The 18,701-nt window shown below is 35.7% G+C and overlaps 1 protein-coding gene across 1 annotated transcript in view; it reads left to right on the top strand.

Annotated features, from left to right (window-relative positions):
• The window catches only part of LOC107749169 (adenylate cyclase type 8-like), a 50,166-nt gene that overhangs the window by 3,028 nt on the left and 28,437 nt on the right, over positions 1-18,701 (top strand). The window contains 5 exon segments of the mRNA XM_016564275.1: positions 7,797-7,946; positions 10,210-10,340; positions 11,910-12,021; positions 16,266-16,396; positions 17,137-17,512. Coding sequence (XP_016419761.1) covers positions 7,797-7,946; positions 10,210-10,340; positions 11,910-12,021; positions 16,266-16,396; positions 17,137-17,512 — 900 coding nt within the window.

The raw sequence follows: 18,701 nt of genomic DNA, 5'->3' as shown, positions 1-18,701 counted from the left end.
ATCATTTATAAGGCACTTCACAAACTCCACCAGACTAGTGTGAGAGTGTTGCGTGCAGTAGGACAGATTGTCGATAGACAAAGTGCAGGGTGATGATGTGGGTCAGAAGAGTATTTCCTGCTTTCAGTACGAGAGGTTGCGAGTTCAAATCTTGCTTGACTGGCAATAAATACACCCACACATACATATATATATCTCATGTTAGTAAGATTTAAAAAATGTTTTAAGTCTTCTGTACTCACTGCAAGGCTGTATTTATTTGATCAACAATACAGTAAAACAGTAATATTGTGAAATATTATTACAATTTAAAATCATTGTTTTCTATTTGAAAATATTTTAAAATTTAATTTATTTCTGTGATTGTAAAGCTGGATTTTCTTATTATTATCAATGTTGAAAACAGTTGTTTAATATTTTTGTGGAAACTCAAAATATAAAAATAACATTATAAATGTCTTTACTGTCACTTTTGTTCAAATTAATGCATCCTTGCTGAATAAAAGTATTAATTAATGTAAAAAAAAATCTTACTGTAACGCCCCTGTGTCCTTTTTTGGTTGTTCCTGTCCTCATTATTAGTTAATTACCTTGATTGTGCTCACCTGTCTGCCCCTCGTTATCCACCCTATATTAGTTCCTGCCTCCTGTAGTCTAGTTTGTCGGTTATTGTGAATGTTACTCTGAGTGTGTGTGTGTCTCCTCTACCAGAATCTGCCTTGTTGTCGCTCACACACCTGGACCGTGACACTTACTGTCCCCAAACATTTTAACAGTGGTTTATATATATACATATAAGCAAGTGGAATATTTTTAAATAAATGTAGCAACAAGATAAATATTAATAATTCATAATTGAGACAAGAAGTCTTAGACACTTACTGGTACGTGTCATTAGTATAGTATACATGTTATTATTATAGTATATTGTTAATACAATTAAATTCACCAGCTGACTTCATCCACTAAAAATGCCCTTGAGAGAAATTGGTTAAAAATAATTAAAAACATCTAAAAAAATGTGGTGTTAGTTCAGAGAAAAGCTCTAGCATCATTTGTTTGCAGATATGACTTGGTTCAATATTTTGTATCTAATGCAATGAAATCCAGACTTTAAGTGTGACATAAGGGTCCAAAATATATGTGCAAATATTTTTTATATAGCTAAAGGAAGCATCTCTTGTTGCATTTTGTTTTGTGGAACAGAGAAGTAGAGCACTGTTTGTGGGGGCGGGCAGCGCTCCGTGCCGAACATTGCTGCCCTACATATGCCGTGATCTGCCATTGACTTGAGGGAAAGATGATATTTAATATAACAAAGTTTAATTTAAGGGAAGGATTCAGAGTGAAATAACTTCAGACAGCTTGCTGAAGCTGCTGTTTTCAGCAAACGTGAAGAGAGAGGTCATATATTTTTAAGAAGGCTGAATTCGGTACAGATTTGGGGGGGGATTAGATTAAATAAATGGGGTCTAGCAAAGCCTATGACACAGTATCCAGTGGTACGTGCAGAAACTATACTGTACACACTTTATGTGTACGGTGAGCACACACAGAACACATTTATGGTCCATTTTGCTCATGGAGATTTTCACACATGTACAGAGATCAATAACAGCAGGGTGCCTGGTCAATTAAAAGTTTTTATGCCTGAGTGATTAATAATGTATTTTTCAATCTAGCACTTGATCGCTGACACTGTAGATGGTCCTGCCGTGTAATCAAAACCTTCAGAACAATCGGCTGCTGCTAACAATGACAGTGTAAAGTTGTCCTGAGATTAGTATTACACTGTAGAGGGCAACACGGTCTGGATTAGTAGGTAACGGTCCAATGCATCAGGTTTGATTAGGGAAAATGTCTGAGACAGACCTCAACAGCTTCCAGCGAGAAAGCTGGATAGTCCTGGTTTTACATTAAAGAAATGGCAGAAAGCCAGAATGGAAATGCAGTTTTGAGTTTTTGGCTTCATAATAGAGCTCCGTAATATTTAATATGACACAACAATGAGACTGTGATGGATAAAAGTAGACTCTACAGTTCAAAATGAATCTAAATACTGTTTTGAATCTAAATTTTAATTTTAAATTTTAATATAATAATATCAACAACTGACCAAAATGCTGTTGTGTAATTGGGTGTCAGTTAGTAACCTTATAAAAATACATCTCTCAGTAAATTGCCAGTGGAATAAAAACACCAAAATATTAAACTGACTGAATAATCAAAATAAATACAGCACCTACTCTGACCATTACAGTCATTTAAAATAGATTGTGATTAACCCTGACCGCATCGGTGAAAAGTGCTGGGAATAAAATTAGTAAAAGTGCTCTAGGTGCAACGAGTCTTCTGTATCGCACTTAAAGGTCTTGGCTGTCAGGGGAAAAGGTTGTGGGGTTTAAAGGAATAGTTCATCCAAAAATGAAAATTTGCTATTAGTTTACTCAAACACACCTCACATCTAAGAACAGATTTAGAGAAATTTAGCATTACATCACTTGCTCACCAATGGATCCTTTGCAGTGAATAGGTGCCATCATAATGAGAGTCCAAACAACTGGAAAAAACATGATTCCAGTATATTAGTTAATGTCTTATGAATCAGAAATCTGTGTTTGTAATAAATAAATCCATTATTAAGACATTTTGAACTTAAAACCATTGCTTCATGGCTAAAATATGAGACCTCTATCCATAATATTGATTTTTCCAATCAATTTATTTTTATATTTATATATATTTTTTTATATTGATTGAAAATGTCATCTCATCTGTATCGGGAGAGAAATATGCACAGATCAAGCAAGTGGAAATAGTACCAAACAGTTCTAAACAAGTGGATTTGGATGTGAGATGACAACAAGGGCTGGACAACAAGTTTGCTGTAGGAAGCAATATTATGGATTATGGACACACGTTTTGTATAGAAGTGAAAGTTTAAACTTCAAATGCCTTAATGATGCATCTGTTTCATACAAACACACAGCTTTTCACTTCACAAGGCGTTAATTGATGGACTGGAGTCATCTGAGGGTGAGAAAACTTTCAGCAAATTTTAATTTTTGGGTGAACTGTTCCTTCAACATCAGATCTACAGAGAGCTACAGCGAGCGACACTGAAAATACAGTTATTCCCAAAGTGCATCTGCTTAGATGCTCCATGGAGACTGGCTGCAGCACATTACTTAAAGTCAAATTTCAAAGTTTATCAGTTGGGCATTATAATGTTTCTGCTCACCGGCTGAATTATCAGTGGACAGCAGCCCATCTATTGGAAATCTCAGAGGCAGCATTTTACAACTGTAATCAACCCCAGTAATAAAATGGAGTGTTGATTAAATCTCAGTTCGGCTCCTCAGCATGGTGAAGACTCTCTGACTGGAGTACAATGTTGATATTAACAGTTTGATTAGATCTGTTGGTCTACAATCTACTATGCAGTTATTTTGATTTTTTTTTATTTGCTGCAGTCAATGGGAGCCAGTCACTCTTAACGATTTCTGCTGCATGCTGATGGATATCACTGTACTTTGCTGAGATAATTATGGTGTTAAAGACTGTAGTTGAAGTGCACTGTGTTTGTGTGTGCGTGTCTGCTTTGAAGCATTAATTTAAAAGTCAGTGATTTAACTGTACAGTCAGATTTGTTCTGTTAATTCTCCTGCTGTGTTTAGCTGATGGACACACACACACACACACACACACACACACACACACACTCTGTATGAAATGTACAGTGGCCCCAAAACATATTTTCATATTTATGCTGCACATAGAAATTTATGTAATTTCATAAGTAAAATGCCAATTCAAATGGCATTTATTTTAAATAAAGGTAGCAGAAGCACTATTTTCTGTAGAAACCTGTTCTTGTACTTTCGCCTTTATATCTCACAATTGGGACTGTTTCTCATAATTGCAACTTTACATCTAACATTTTGGATTTGATATCTTACAATTGGGACTTTTGTTCTCATAATTGCACCTTTACATTTCACAGTTGCAAATCCATATCTCACATTAGAGAGTATTTCTTATAATTGTGACCTTGTGTCTAACAGTTGGGACTAGTTCTCATAATTGAGTCTTATGTCTCACAAATATTTAGATCTTTTCTCATAAGTATACCTCACAAAACTTTAAAGGGGTCATATGATGCGATTTCAATTTTTCCTTTAGACCGATGAGCTTTGTAAAAATCGATGCGTTCCAAAAAGGCAGGGCATAGAGGAGAAACAATAATGTACAGTATGTGGAAAATAATGTGTTTTTTGAACTTTAAACCGCATAAACACATTTCATTACACCAAATACACAAAATAATGTTCTTTTTAGCAGCATCATATGACCCCTTTAAAAACTTTATACCTTCACAAAAAAGTTTATTTTAAACTTTGTCACAGTTACCTTTTTTATTCTAAAGCAGAAACAGGCCTCCATACGTTTTATGCAAAAACATTTCACAAACAGATATTTCTTATGTTTAAATATACATTGTTCAAAATTATTGACACTTTCTGTTTGTTAAATATTAGTGGATCATCATAGCCATAATTACTGTGATGAACTACACCTGTGGGGAACTGATTTAAAACGACACAGGGAAAATTACCTTATCTGTAGATAAATGTAAAGCTAAAAAGAGTAACTGACCATCTATATGGTTATTGGTTAAGAGTAATATTCTAAGAAATGCACAAAGACTCATCTTCATTAGTCTGTAGGCTGTTCATGTTTTCATATGTGGAGAGGGATTTGTGCAATGTGAGATGATGTTTTTTAAGGTCAGTGATTTGAATAGAAAAAGTCTGAAATAATGAGCTTTCCTATTAAAACTGTCCACATCACTGACCTCTGTGTGTGTGCTATTGTATATTATTTCACACACATTGCTAAAGTTCATGCTGGTGTTGTTTATGTGTTTGTAAATATCATTTACAATTACAAACAGCAAAGATTACAATTATTAAAAGTCATATTTTAGTCAATTTTCATGCTAGCTTGATTCTTGAATGTTGATGATGTTTACTGCATTAATTCTGCTGTGTGTGTGTGTGTGTGTGTGTACTGTGTACAGTATGTGTGTGTGTACTGGAGGGGTTGTATTAATTAGGGCCTCTGTCTGAAATGGCAGCCCTTTAATGCCCCCATGGGACAAAAAAACTGATGTAATTGAAACTGTAAAGGATGGGGGGCTCGTTAATCAGTCATAAAATTTATATTCCCATGAGGGATGTGTCTCACCGACGCACACACATAAACGCGCACACACAAATGCCTATGAGGCTTTTGTAGTAATAGGTGCAGAGACATGCTTAAACATGTTTCTGCAGTGATTGTTTAGAGTGTTAATTATTGCAGGTGGTTACATCATACTCTCTGGAGATTTCAAGACATGTTTGGTAAAACGTGTGTATTTTTGGATTCCTCCGAGAGGCATGACAGTATATGTTCCAAATGCAGTAAACTAACAGTGTTTGTTCCCATGTCTAAATATAAATAGGCACCTCTGTGTATATAACATATTTGCTATGCCTCGGTGGCTACTTTACTGGAAAAACAGAAAGAGTGTATCTTATGTTGTTGGTGACTGTATATAGTCTTAATATAAAATCAAAACTGCCTAATTAGACACTTATTGTACCTTGTAAATACAATATATTCACTCTGTTGAGCCCTGGAAATTTCTTAGCAGCCAGCCAATCATTCTGAAGATTACAATTGTGGAAGGCTTTATTCATGTTTTTTTTTTTGTGGCCTAACTGTCAGTCTTATATGAAAATGTGTCTACATTTATTAGAAAGTCAGTATATTTGATATCTTATTAATTTCAGAGGGCTAACAGGTTTAATCCAGATTCAATAACTTAAACATGTTGTGTTTATGAGTCAATTTGGCATCAATCCCCAATTTTCTCTGACCTCTGTGACTCCCCCTAGTGGATGGGCTGGATGTATGGAGTCAAAATAATGCCACATATATATGCAAAATAATAAAGTTTTGCAAAAGAAAATAAAGTTTTTCAAACGAAAATAAAAGCGTTTTTGCAAACAAAAATAAAGAATTGCAAAAGAAAATGAAGTATTGCGAGAAAAAAAGAAGTTTTGCAAACAAAAATAAAGAATTGCAAAATATAAATGAAACAGCACAAAAGCAATGATTTTGCAATACATATTTTCCATGGCCATATCTACTAATTTATTTGCAACGCTGCTTTTATTTTGCGTTTCAGTCAAGTTTGAGCTTGCGATACCGTTTTCCCTTTGCGCTTCACGTTTCTGCGCGTCTCGCTTTCTGGCAAAACGGTATCGCAAGCTCAAACTTGACTGAAACGCAAAATAAAAGCAGCGTTGCAAATAAATTAGTAGATATGGCCATGGAAAATATGTATTGCAAAATCATTGCTTTTGTGCTGTTTCATTTATATTTTGCAATTCTTTATTTTTGTTTGCAAAAACACATTTATTTTTTCTCAATACTTTTATTTTCATTTGCAAAACTTTATTTTCGTTTGCAAAACTTTATTTTCTTTTGCAAAACTTTATTTTCTTTTGCAAAACTTTATTATTTTGCATATATATGTGGCATTATTTTGACTCCATATGGATGAGTCGTTTGTTTTGTTTGCTTGGTTTCTACTGGGTTGTAATAAGCCAATCAGAAAATGGAAAGCAATTGGAAATGCATGGTAGGAGAACAGCTAAGCTGTTGCCTAAAGGCTAATTCATGTTTTTTTTTAAGCTAAAACATGCAAATCACTTGAAGTAAGTGACGTGTTTGTAAATATGATTTTGTTTGTTCAGTTCTAATGTAGTTGTACATAAGATATGCAAGAAAGGCAAAAAACAGCAATGGAAAATCAGCATGGTTTTAGCTTTATATAGACTCAAAATATTTTAACAGATTTATCATAAGAAAATCACAGTGTGTATGAAGTTTGAATTATGAATTTATGAATCTAAACAGTGACACAGTTAACAGTTAAATAATTGGACCTGAAAAGCGAACACAAAAGACACAGTTTTTTTAAAACCTCTTTGCTTTTGCTTTTAAATGAGTACATTTAAAATGATAGCATGCTTATTAACTGTAAAATGTTGTACTCTGCCTCCAGTATATGACTGACATTTATTAATTTCACATTAATGTGCAATTATGTATGCACATGTGTGTCTCTGTGTGTGTTTGTGTGAAATAGAGAGAAAGATGACATTTAGCTTCTGTCTCCTAGAGAATGGTATTGCATTTAAATTAAAATAAGCATTTAAGTAATTTTCTCTTGTATGCTTATGCTCAGGGTCTAAAATTTACACTTGCCAAATGCAAAAGAAAAAAAAGCCTTTGGCGAGTAAATAAACTTACTTGGCAGTGGCTGGTATCTGCTAAATGAGGAAATATTCTTTACATTAATCCACCAAAATTAAAACATGAGGGACAAAATCATTCTTTCTCTGCTTGTTTGAGTCACGATAATGCTGGCAGTGACAATGAACAGCAAACAGCAAAATTATCCCATTGTCGTAATGCCAAAAATATATTTTTAGTAAATATTCAAGATACTGTTTCAAATTTATTGCTGGAAAATGTTTTTAATTCACTCGCCATTAGCTCATGTTTCAAAATATGACTTTTGGACACTGTTTATGCTGTTTTTGTGTTTGAGTTTCCAGTGTAAAATTCCACATATGGTCATATACAGCTGATAAATGGATGTAGAGTAGTTTCACTTGCAGTTATCACTCTAATTGCTTAAGGTTGGTAAAATTCTCTGTTTTTCTTTTCTTTCTCTTCAGCTGTTAGCTCAGGTGCTGCTGTTCTTATGTATAAACACTGCAGGGATGTTTATCAGCTACCTGTCAGACCGCGCCCAGCGACAGGCCTTTCTGGAGACACGCAGGTGCATCGAGGCACGTCTCCGCCTGGAGACCGAGAACCAGCGACAGGTTAGTGTTCGCAAACTTTAAACATTTCCTTCACACACAGTTGCGTGACACGTGTAAACGTGTTTGTGGCTCATGTGCTTCAGGATGTTTCCAGGAAGTGTAAGTATACTGTACGTGTGGTAAACCAAATAACATCTTCAACAAATTGCAATGCTAACCATACTTTCTGGCAAAATACCAATTACTCCTAGTGATAGACATGTATCTGTCATACAGACCAATTAATCAGCCAATATTTGACAATTTTGTTAACTGTGTTTTTGATCAATTAAGAGAAATATTCTGCCAGCAGCTTTGTCAGTGAAGGGTAAACCGTTTCTGTTTTTAAATTTAAATAAATAATTGTATAAGTTTGTGCTATGAATTTGCTTGAATTCTGTTTTACATTAGCATTGCATTGGCCACTGCCATCAAAAAAAGAAATTCAACTATTATTATGATTTTACAGTATAGCCATCATTGCATTGGGCGTTTTGTCAGAAACTGTGGTTTCCATGGTATTTTTTTTTGTTTATGGTGAATGGTTGTACAACACTACACAAAGAAAAGTTTTAAAAAAAAGACAGTTCTGTACACGTACAACTGACGTTCAAAAGTTTGGGGTTGGTACGATTATTTCAATGTTTTTGAAATAAGTCTCTTTTGCTCAACAAGGCTTCATTTATTTGATTACAAATACAAAAACAGTAATATTGTAAAATATTATTATCGTTTAAAATTTCTTTTTGAGTGTATTTAAAAATGTAATTTATTTCTGTGATAGCAAAGCTGAATTTTCAGCAGCCATTACTCCAGTATTCAGTCATGATCCTCACTGATAAAAAACATTTATTATTATCAATGTAAAAACAGTTGTGCTGCCTGATTTTTTTTTATTGAACATGTAATACATTTTTTCAGGATTCTTTGAGAAAGATAGCTCAAAGGAACAACATTTATTTGAAATAGAAATCTTTTGTAACAGTATAAATGTACTGTCACTTTTGATCAGTTTAATACCTTCTTGCTGAGGAAAAATATTCAGTTCCTTTCCAAACAAATCTGACTGACCCCAACCTTTTAAAAGTGTTTGCACACTCATGCACAAACGTAATGTTGCTATATCACACTCCTTCACCAGCAATGGGCCGCAATGGGTGAGAGTAATTGATTTAAAGATGAGTACAGCATCTCATGGGGAGAGAAGGCTAGTGTAGAAAGGTTCCGAGACTCCTTAGGGAATCTCTCTCCGTCTCCCCCCACCCATCTCTTTCTCTGAGAGCTCTCCGGCTGTTTGCTGAAGTGGGTTTTATTTGCCAGTCAAGTGGAGCCCGTGCTGGTACCACTGTGTGTGTGTGTGTGTGCGCTTGCATTTCCTCTTCTTTTGTATGTCCATCTATCCAAATTTCCCCTGCTTTTAGCCCAGCCAGTGGTGAGAGTACAAACTCTGGCTTGTTGAATGCAAATTTGCAGTGCCTGCTCTTTATCCATGCAGCGTCACAAAGGTCAATTATAGCTGAGGTGTGAAATTTTTTGATATTTGAAAATACTTTCTCCTACCTCAGCCAAACTAATGTGGAGAGGCAGCTGTTAGTCATATTTCCCATGAAAAGTGTAAACGCTGTGATTGCTGTTTCTTTATGCATCTGACCAGCCCAACAGCACAATATTGGCTCAACCAATGGCATTGTTTTCGAGTCCAACCAACGGAAAACTGGGAACTGTTTGTCAAATCTGTTTGAAAAAATATTTTTTTGCAATTACTTTTAGTTATGAAAAAATTACACACTTCAGCTTTAATGTATTTGGCAGACATATGTTCTATGCAGTGTTTTGTAAAAGCACATTGTACTGAATTATAAATACATTTAAATTTTTGGGAAATTATGTTAGACACTGTTATGCATTTATATTTAGCCCTGTGTGCTGGACGCCTGGGGTTATTTGATTGACTGGTGAACCATTAAGGGAACTAACACTGGATAAAAATGACTTGAAGCTGTTATTGCAGTAAAAGGAAACTGTATCACATTGTAATGTGTTGGGTTAAATAATAAAATAATGCAAAAAACTGTTTCCTAATGAAATTCTACCTTGTCATTTGGAAGTAGTTTAAAAGTAAGACTGGTAAACTAGTTGAATTGGTAAACAGGTTGAAACTCAAAGGGAATTGATGTGTATAATATGAAAATTATATTTTTGTTTGTGTAAGTGTGCATTCAGTGACTGAATGATTTAAGTCCATGTTTAATGAAGCACATTACCCATGCTGCACCTGTGTTAGGAGCGTCTGGTCTTGTCGGTGCTGCCACGCTTCGTAGTGCTGGAGATGATTAATGACATGACCAACGTGGAGGACGAGACCCTACAGCACCAGTTTCACCGTATCTACATTCACCGCTATGAGAACGTGAGGTAATTTATTCCATTGTGGTACAGTCATCATGAATAGAATAGAAGAGAGTCAAATGGAATTGAATCAGTCATCCACCATTAAGGCTCGGTCACCCACCATTCCGGCTCAGTCACCCGCTGTTATGACTCAGTCTTCCTTGATTATGGCTGAGTCACTCTCTTTTATAACCCAAACAAGTAGCTCAGTAAAGCACAGTCAGTCACCATAAGAGCACCAACTAGGCCCTAAAAATGCCGGTCCATGGCCATTTGAGCCTAAATGAAGCCATTTTAGCCATTTTTAATGGCTTACCCTTATTTTTACACTATTTACTAAATTGTTTTATATAATATATGTGACCCTGGACCACAAAACCAGTCTTAAGTCGCTGGGGTAAATTTGTAGCAATAGCCAAATACATTGTATGGGTCAAAATTATCAATTTTTTTATGGCAAAAATCATTAGGATAATGTTCCATGAAGATATTTTGTAAATTTCCTATTGTAAATATATTAAAACTTAATTTTTTATTAGTAATATGCATTGGTAAGAACTTCATTTGGACAGCTTTAAAGGCGATTTTCTCAATATTTTGATTTTTTTTGCACCCTCAGATTCCAGATTTTCAAATAGTTGTATCTCAGCCAAATATTGTCCTATCCTAACAATCATACATCAACAATCCATTGAACCATACATCAATGGAAAGCTGATTTATTCAGCTTTCAGATGATGCATAAATCTCAATTTCAAAAAATTGACCCTTATGACTGGTTTTGTGGTCCATGGTCACATATATGTAATAACATAAATGTATTCAGAGTGATCACAGACAGAATACATGTACTGTCATAAAAAAAATAAAATTAATGTCAATTAATCTGTTCTTAACACGAAATCCCTTCCTATAGAAATGTATGCAAATGGCATGTTCCACAGCATAATTTCTGTAATCTGTTTGTTATTTGTGTAGGTACACTACTGTTCAAATGTTTAGAGTCAGTAAGATTTTTTTAATGTTTGAAAAGCATCACTTGCTTACCAAGGTTGCATTTATTTGATCAGAAATACAGTAAAAACAGTGAGTTTTTACTTAATTTAAACTACTGTTTTCTATTTTACTGTATTTTAAATAGACTTTATTCCTGTTATGGCAAATTATCAGTCTTCAGTGTCACATGATCCTTCAGAAATCAATCAGGCAATATGCTGATCTGGTGATCAGGAAACATTTCTCATTATTATCAATGTTAAAAACAATTGTACAGCTTGACATTTTTGCTGAAGCTGTGATTTTTTTGGGATAAACTGAAAGTTCAAAAGAACAGTATTTATCTGAGATAGATATCTTTTGTAACATTATGAATGCTTTTACTGTCACTTTTGATCAATTTAATTAATAAAAAAAAAATAATAGTGTATCTTGCATAGCTAGTATATTTAAACTTATCAGTACAATTAGCTGTATAATTGTATTTTTATGAAGTTTTGCCTTTTTATCTCACTTTAAAATTCACTGATCGGCTTTAAAATGTTGAAAATGTGATTTTTTTTCTGGCTGATTTATGTGCATGTGTGTTTTGTGCAGTATTCTCTTTGCTGATGTGAAGGGCTTCACCAATCTTTCCACCACACTCTCCGCTCAGGAACTCGTACGAATGCTCAACGAACTCTTTGCACGCTTTGACCGACTGGCACACGTAAGTGACCTAACACACATACATGACAATCTGCAAGCCACATCACGGTGTCATTTGGGGTACAAAACATGTAATAGTCCTTGAAATAGCAGTTGGAAATTAAGTCATGCTGTTTATATCTTGGATATCACAATTAGCCTCTGGCTTGTGAGCCTATATTTAATATTGTTTGTTTGATATCCAAGTATTGCCATGAAATGCTGATGGTTCTGTAAGGAGGTTACCTTGACATTCAAAACAATTAGCACTTTTAAGTTAAGGAGTTCTTTTACTTAGACGTTACATCTCATGCTTACTTAAAGGGGTCATGAACCGAGAAACCAAAATTCCCTTGATCTTTTGACATATAAGAAGTCACTCTGTTATAAAAACATCCGGTAAGTTTCAGAATTCAAAACTTTCTCGTTAGTCTAAAAACAGCTTATATTGAAGCCAGTCTGCCAAAGCGACAGCTTGTGGAATGTTCTACTCTATGATGTAATAGTGTGGCTAAACACTGCCTCCACGAAGGAAGATCAGCGCCTGCTTCTACATCACTGCTGGTTTAGCCCTATCCATGCATTCACGCATGTAGTGTTTACGAGAGAGGCGAACGCGCAGGTGTATGCAGAAACCAAGCGATAAAGATGCTCTGAAGACAAGAAGACACTGTGCAGTGCCAAGTTGTGGGAAAACAGTGTTTGCGTCGCCTTCTTTCTGATCCCAAAGTTAGGAAAGGCTGAATGAACTTTATTTTTAATGTTTCAGACCGCATCAGTAAGACCTTGGTCCTTTGTTCATTTCATTTTACCACGGATTCGTTTACAAACAAGGCGCAATTTGACGTGGGTTTTTCAAAAAGATTGAAACTAAAAGACAATGCTGTGCCGACTAAATTGGATCTGACAGTCATGTTGCAACACAAGTGTGAGTAACTTTTATTATTACGTGATCACTATTGCTTTGTCTCTTCTTACAGATCGTTTGATATGTATTGAGTTATTTATGTGTTTTTGACCTAAATCACAGCAGCGTCAGTCTGTGAAGGACGTAGACTGTCAAACAAACCAATCATAGCAGTGGGCATTTACTTCCGAATCTATTCAATCGACTCGGAACTTACCACACCTATTCAAACAGAGTGTTCTGATCAGGGAGGTTAAAAACTGGACAGAAAATAGCTCATTACTAATACTAATAATTATCAGTGGCCGTCTCATGATAACCATTTTCATTATTAAAATTAAATACTCAAGAACAAATTCATTAAATATTTGATCCACTTATGCATTTCAGCCCAAAAACTCTGATCTTTTTCACAAACTTGTGTCTTATCCTCCTGTAATCCAGTTTAACCAGGCACCGTCTGCACTGATTTATTGCACTGTATTTGTATGACTTTCTTTCTTCTGTGGGACACAAAAGAGGATATTTTAAAGAAATGTTTTTGTCCATACAATTTAAGTCAGTGGGGGTTCAAAACAACCCAGTTGACTTACATTGTATGGACAAAAAAACAAACAGAATGTCTTCTTGAGAAAAATGTACAGGTTTAGAACGACATGAGGGTGAGTAAATGATGACAATTTTATTTTTGGCAAACTATCCCTTTAAGTCATTGTCATTCAACACACCTTTCTATGTAAATTAGGCTTATTTTAGTGCTTTATTCACATAAGTCAGCTCTGTTTACCTCAGAAAATTGCTGTTACACTCCTGCTTCGCTTGCACATATTTGATGCAGTATATGTGAAACAAAGAGAAGTGTTATGTTTGTGTGCCAAGGGCAGTGCCAGCATATCTTGGCTTGGCGTTTATAGTGGCACCAGATAAACTGAGTTCAGTTAGAATACAGAGGAGGTTGAAATATGTGCCGGCTCACCCTCCCTCGTGTCCTACAGTGCACTGATGTGCTAAATGCCTGTTGCAAATGTCACATAAATAAAAATGTTGTGGCCGCGTCCCCAACATTAACGACATTGATATATGAGTGTGTGTGTGTTAGCGCAAGGGTACAACTGTCAACAGCTAGTGCAAATCTTGATAGCTGCCCTTGGAAGAAAGAACAACATTACTTACACACATTTATACGGGCAGATTGATTTTGTGTATTTAACAAATGTGTTTTTTTGTTCTGTTGTTCAGAATGGAGGAGGAAATAAATGCATTATGAAGAATATTAAACTCCATCCTTGTGCTGCAACTCTCCAATAATCTTATTCATGAGTCAGTACAATAATCATTGGAGATTAACCAACCATAACTTTATTTTTGCTGATGCATAATGCAGATATTCAAATGTGGCATATGTGTGCTTGCAGATGGTTGTATCAGTATGTCATATTTAAATATCCTCGTGTCCTTGCGCATGTTTGTGTGAATCTGCCGTCGCACTCATGTGAGCAGGCCTGGTGTATTAAATTCTGCAGCAGTGTTTATCGTGATGAGCAGTATTCATTTTCTTTCCCGATGGCAATGTTTATTTAGAGATGTCACATGTGTGTGGTTAGTGCTGTGCTGGTTAACTGTGCAGTTGAGCTGTCATGTTCAACATTTACAGATGTAATGGTTTTGATTGCTTGCGTCATGCCACATCTTGACAACACTTTGAACTCCGAAGATCCTGTCAGCAGCATTATCTTCCAAAAATCGTTCTCGCTCTCTTGCTGTCTGTCTCTCCCTAGCTCTTTATTCTTCTTCTGTGGCCTCACATTGCCTAATGGGAAATGTATATTAACCATTTCGTTACTTGACATATGATCTAAATGAGTGATATAATGTATATATAGAAACACTAAACATCTGACAAAAGTTGGTATATTTTTTAAACTTGTGCCACGGAAATACCATGTTTCTGAACATATACCCTGGTTATGCCATGACATTCAATGAATTACTGTATATTGGAGTACCATATTATGTTATCACTATGTCTGTTCCCTTGGAAACTAATCCATGACCTTGATGTTGCTAGCAGCATGATCTAGCATTTGACCTACAGAAATCTATGAATAATATGAGCATGGTCATTATTTGCTACTAATGGTACACTACCATTCAAACATTTTATTTAATAAGTGTGCATTAAATTGATCAAAGTTGACAGTAAAGACATTTATAATGCCTTAGAATTTCTATTTTAAATAAATGGTGTTCTTTTGAATTTTCTATTCAGAGAATCTTAAAGTATCACAGTTTCCACAAAAATATTAAGCAGCACAGCAGTTTTAAAGCATTTATAACAATCAGAAATTTTTCTTGAGCAGCAAATCAGAATATGAGAATGATTTCTGAAGGATCATGTGACACTGAAGACTGGAGTAATGACTGCTTATAAGCTTCACCATCACAGGAATAAATTACATTTTAAAATACTTCAAAATGATCAGAATGCTACTGTTTTTTTTGTATTTTTGATCAAATAAATGCACCTTTGTGAGCATAAGAGACCTTTTTTCAAAAACTTTTGAAGAGTTGTGTGTATATAAAAATACCATGGTATTACCATCTGACACCATCAATATATTACCACAGTACTTTTTCTGTAAGGCTCAATCCAACTAAGAGCAGGTTCAAGTTCGAATTTATTGGGTTCTTTATTAGTGACATTACGTAATGTTGATGTTTTGAGTATGGAGTGTGTTGTTACACTAGCATTTAATGCTATAGTTTCTGTGTTTATATCCATTAAATTGGCCCACCGTTTGGTATTGATTATGCAAAAGGCATTCACTTAGCCTGCAGATTAGCACTAGTGCTTCAAACATGCTATCATGAGCCAGTCCAGAGCTAATCAAGCTGTAGGTGGTGTTTTTAGCGATTGACAATTGACAGTTACGGACGTAACGACTCTTTGTTTCCATACAGCCATTTACTGAGCTGTGAAAAGATGTTAATATGGCAGTAGGCATGAGTAATGGATCTCAGAGAGACCGAATGAGTGAGTGGCGGCCTTAATTACCACCCTCTCTGAGCTCTACACAAAAACCTGGCAGGCTAAGAGATAACCAGAACAGATAGAGACTGCAGTGGAAATTATAGGGCAATTACGGTTATAAATGCTCAAACCCTCATATATCCCTCTCACACTGTAAAATGCGAAACTGTGCAATTGTTACTTAGCAGCTATTTCTACCTAATCTTTCCCTTAATTACTTTTATTGGGATAACTTGATGTATTTTGATTGATTCAATTGTATTAAATAAAAATATTGTCAACAGTTTATCATACTAAATGTAAAAATGTCTTCTCCTTTTCCTCTCAGGAGCATCATTGCCTGAGGATCAAGATACTAGGGGATTGTTATTATTGTGTTTCTGGCCTTCCCGAGCCTCGACCGGATCATGCCCACTGCTGTGTTGAGATGGGCCTCAGCATGATCAAAACCATCAGGTAATGAAACATTTCATGTTTTATACTGCCAGCCAACACTAAATAAGTGATTCAGGGTTTCAGTAAGCATGTAATGTTCCAAGAGCAAGATTTTATTGCTCAGGTTATTGACCAGATTGCTGAGAAATTTTATTGCTTAAATAGACACAAATGAGACGTGTCGACATAGTAGAGTTATATATCTATAAAATGAGTGTGGATATAATAGCCTAGTGCTCAGGAGACACATGCAAGTACTAAATTAACATTGTTTTCGCAGATGCATAGCTTTCAAAACCTGTACCTCTTTCTTCTTTGCATGGAACACAAAACATTTCAGAAGATTTTCCAATGTTTTAATGAATGTGAGTAAAGAATGGGGTCATTCAAGCTCCAAAATGACAAAAAGCATCTTAAAAGTGATCCCTATGACTCATGCACAATATTTCACATCTTCTGAAACCATACTATAAGTTTTTGTGGTGAACAGACCAAAATTTAAGCCATTCACTAGCAGCCACCACACTATCCATTATTTTTATTCAAACGATTAATATTGCCATGTCAGAGCCGTGATGCACCACAGACGTGTCCAAGCATTTATAGCAAGGAAAGCCCCTAATACATAAGAGCGGCCATGTATGAAGGGTTTCTTGAAGGTTATAGTACAATATAAAGAGTGATCATGTGATTTTTACGTACATCAGGTGACCTGTAAATGCAAAAAAAAAACTGTTTCCAATGCAGTTTTGTGAAATATTTCCTTTTCGAAATTGCCCGAAAAACCATCTCATGCGAATGTAAAAAAATTTTTTTTGTTTTGTTTTGGATGTGTGAGATGAATCTGTAGTTCATTTCGACCCCCTCAGGAGGATCCACATCTCTAAAGCGGCTCTAGACTGTCTGAACGGCGATTATGAGGTGGAGGAGGGTCACGGTAAGGACCGCAATGATTTCCTGCGCAGGCATAACATTGAGACTTTCCTGATCAAGCAGCCAGAGGAGAGCTTACTCACGCTGCCGGAGGACATCATGAGAGATTCCACCAACCAATCAGATCACAGACCCTCTAACACTTCCTTCACGGAGGGAACATGGAGCCCTGAACTTCCCTTTCATAACATAGTGGGCAAACAGAATGTGAGTGCAAAACACACACAAGCAAACAACCACAGTTAAGAAAACACGCATTAATGCAACCTCAGCAATTCTGAACCTCACACACACAGCAGGCAAATGGAGCTTAAATTGAGGCTCTGTATCTGTTCACTGTACCTGTCTTTCATTTCAGTGTGAGCTTCTGATTTATTTTCACATCTCTCTGTTTTCTTTCATGTTCCTCCTGCATGGTTGGTTTGTTCTGGATAGTTGTGTGTAGGTACTTCATAACCTATATGGCGATCTGGTCTGTAAGTCGGCTTGTAAAGTGCCATTCACGGAAAATGTTTTTGCATTCCACTGTGCTGCCTTATCCATTGATTTTCTCTGTAAATATGCATTAGACGGACATCTTTGACCGTTCCGTTTGTGTCTTGCATCTCTTGCAGTAACTTGCACATTACACAGCATTCTAAAAACATGGCAAGTTCAAAATGAAATACAAAATGTGTCTGGAGACTATTTTTCCATTCCTCTGCCCTGCTTATGTTTTTTTAGATGCAGAAATGTATTCTGTGTGAACGGCCCCTAAATGTTCTTCTTTACATGAAGATTCTAATTTAAGATTTTAGATGTTCTACACCCAGTAGATCAGTAATTACACTGAAGTTAGAAATCTAGACAACTACTCAGCGACGGTAGCTCCCCAAGGAAGGTTCAAATGTGAATATATACTCTGAAAACACTGTTTCTGGCATGCAGGTTTGGGAATCCTTTAGAACAGTTTTCCTGCCTCAATGTTAATGTAACATGCCATGAAAAAGCAGTGTACAAGCAGAAGTCTCTAGATCTCTTTAGCATGGCTCATGTTTTTTGAGTGCTGTTGGACAGGTATAGTGCTCTATTCTAGAAGGTCTCAGGGCTGTAGGGTGAAGGATAGTGTTCTACAAGGCCATCTAGACTGTTGGTTGAGGACAATTTTTAAAGGATTCTAAAGGGCTATTAAAAATAGATGATAAGTTTCTAAGGCTGTAGAAAGAAGGTTCTAGAACATAAGTTTTCAACCCTGCTCCTGGGAACCTGGTTTTGGTTTTCAAGATTGTGGGGTAAAGACAAAGGTGTAAAGGGTTTTCATGGTTGAAGGGTAAAAACAATGGTGTAACGGGTTCTCAAGAATATAGTGTAAAGACAGTGTACTAGAGGGTTCTCAAAACTGTAGGGCAGGAAATAT

This window comes from Sinocyclocheilus rhinocerous, unplaced genomic scaffold (assembly GCF_001515625.1).
Source record: "Sinocyclocheilus rhinocerous isolate Xijiao unplaced genomic scaffold, SAMN03320098_v1.1 scaffold919, whole genome shotgun sequence".
NCBI classification, from domain to species: domain Eukaryota; kingdom Metazoa; phylum Chordata; class Actinopteri; order Cypriniformes; family Cyprinidae; genus Sinocyclocheilus; species Sinocyclocheilus rhinocerous.
Note: the sequence above shows the minus strand (reverse complement) of the source record. Positions and strands in the feature narration are given on the sequence as shown.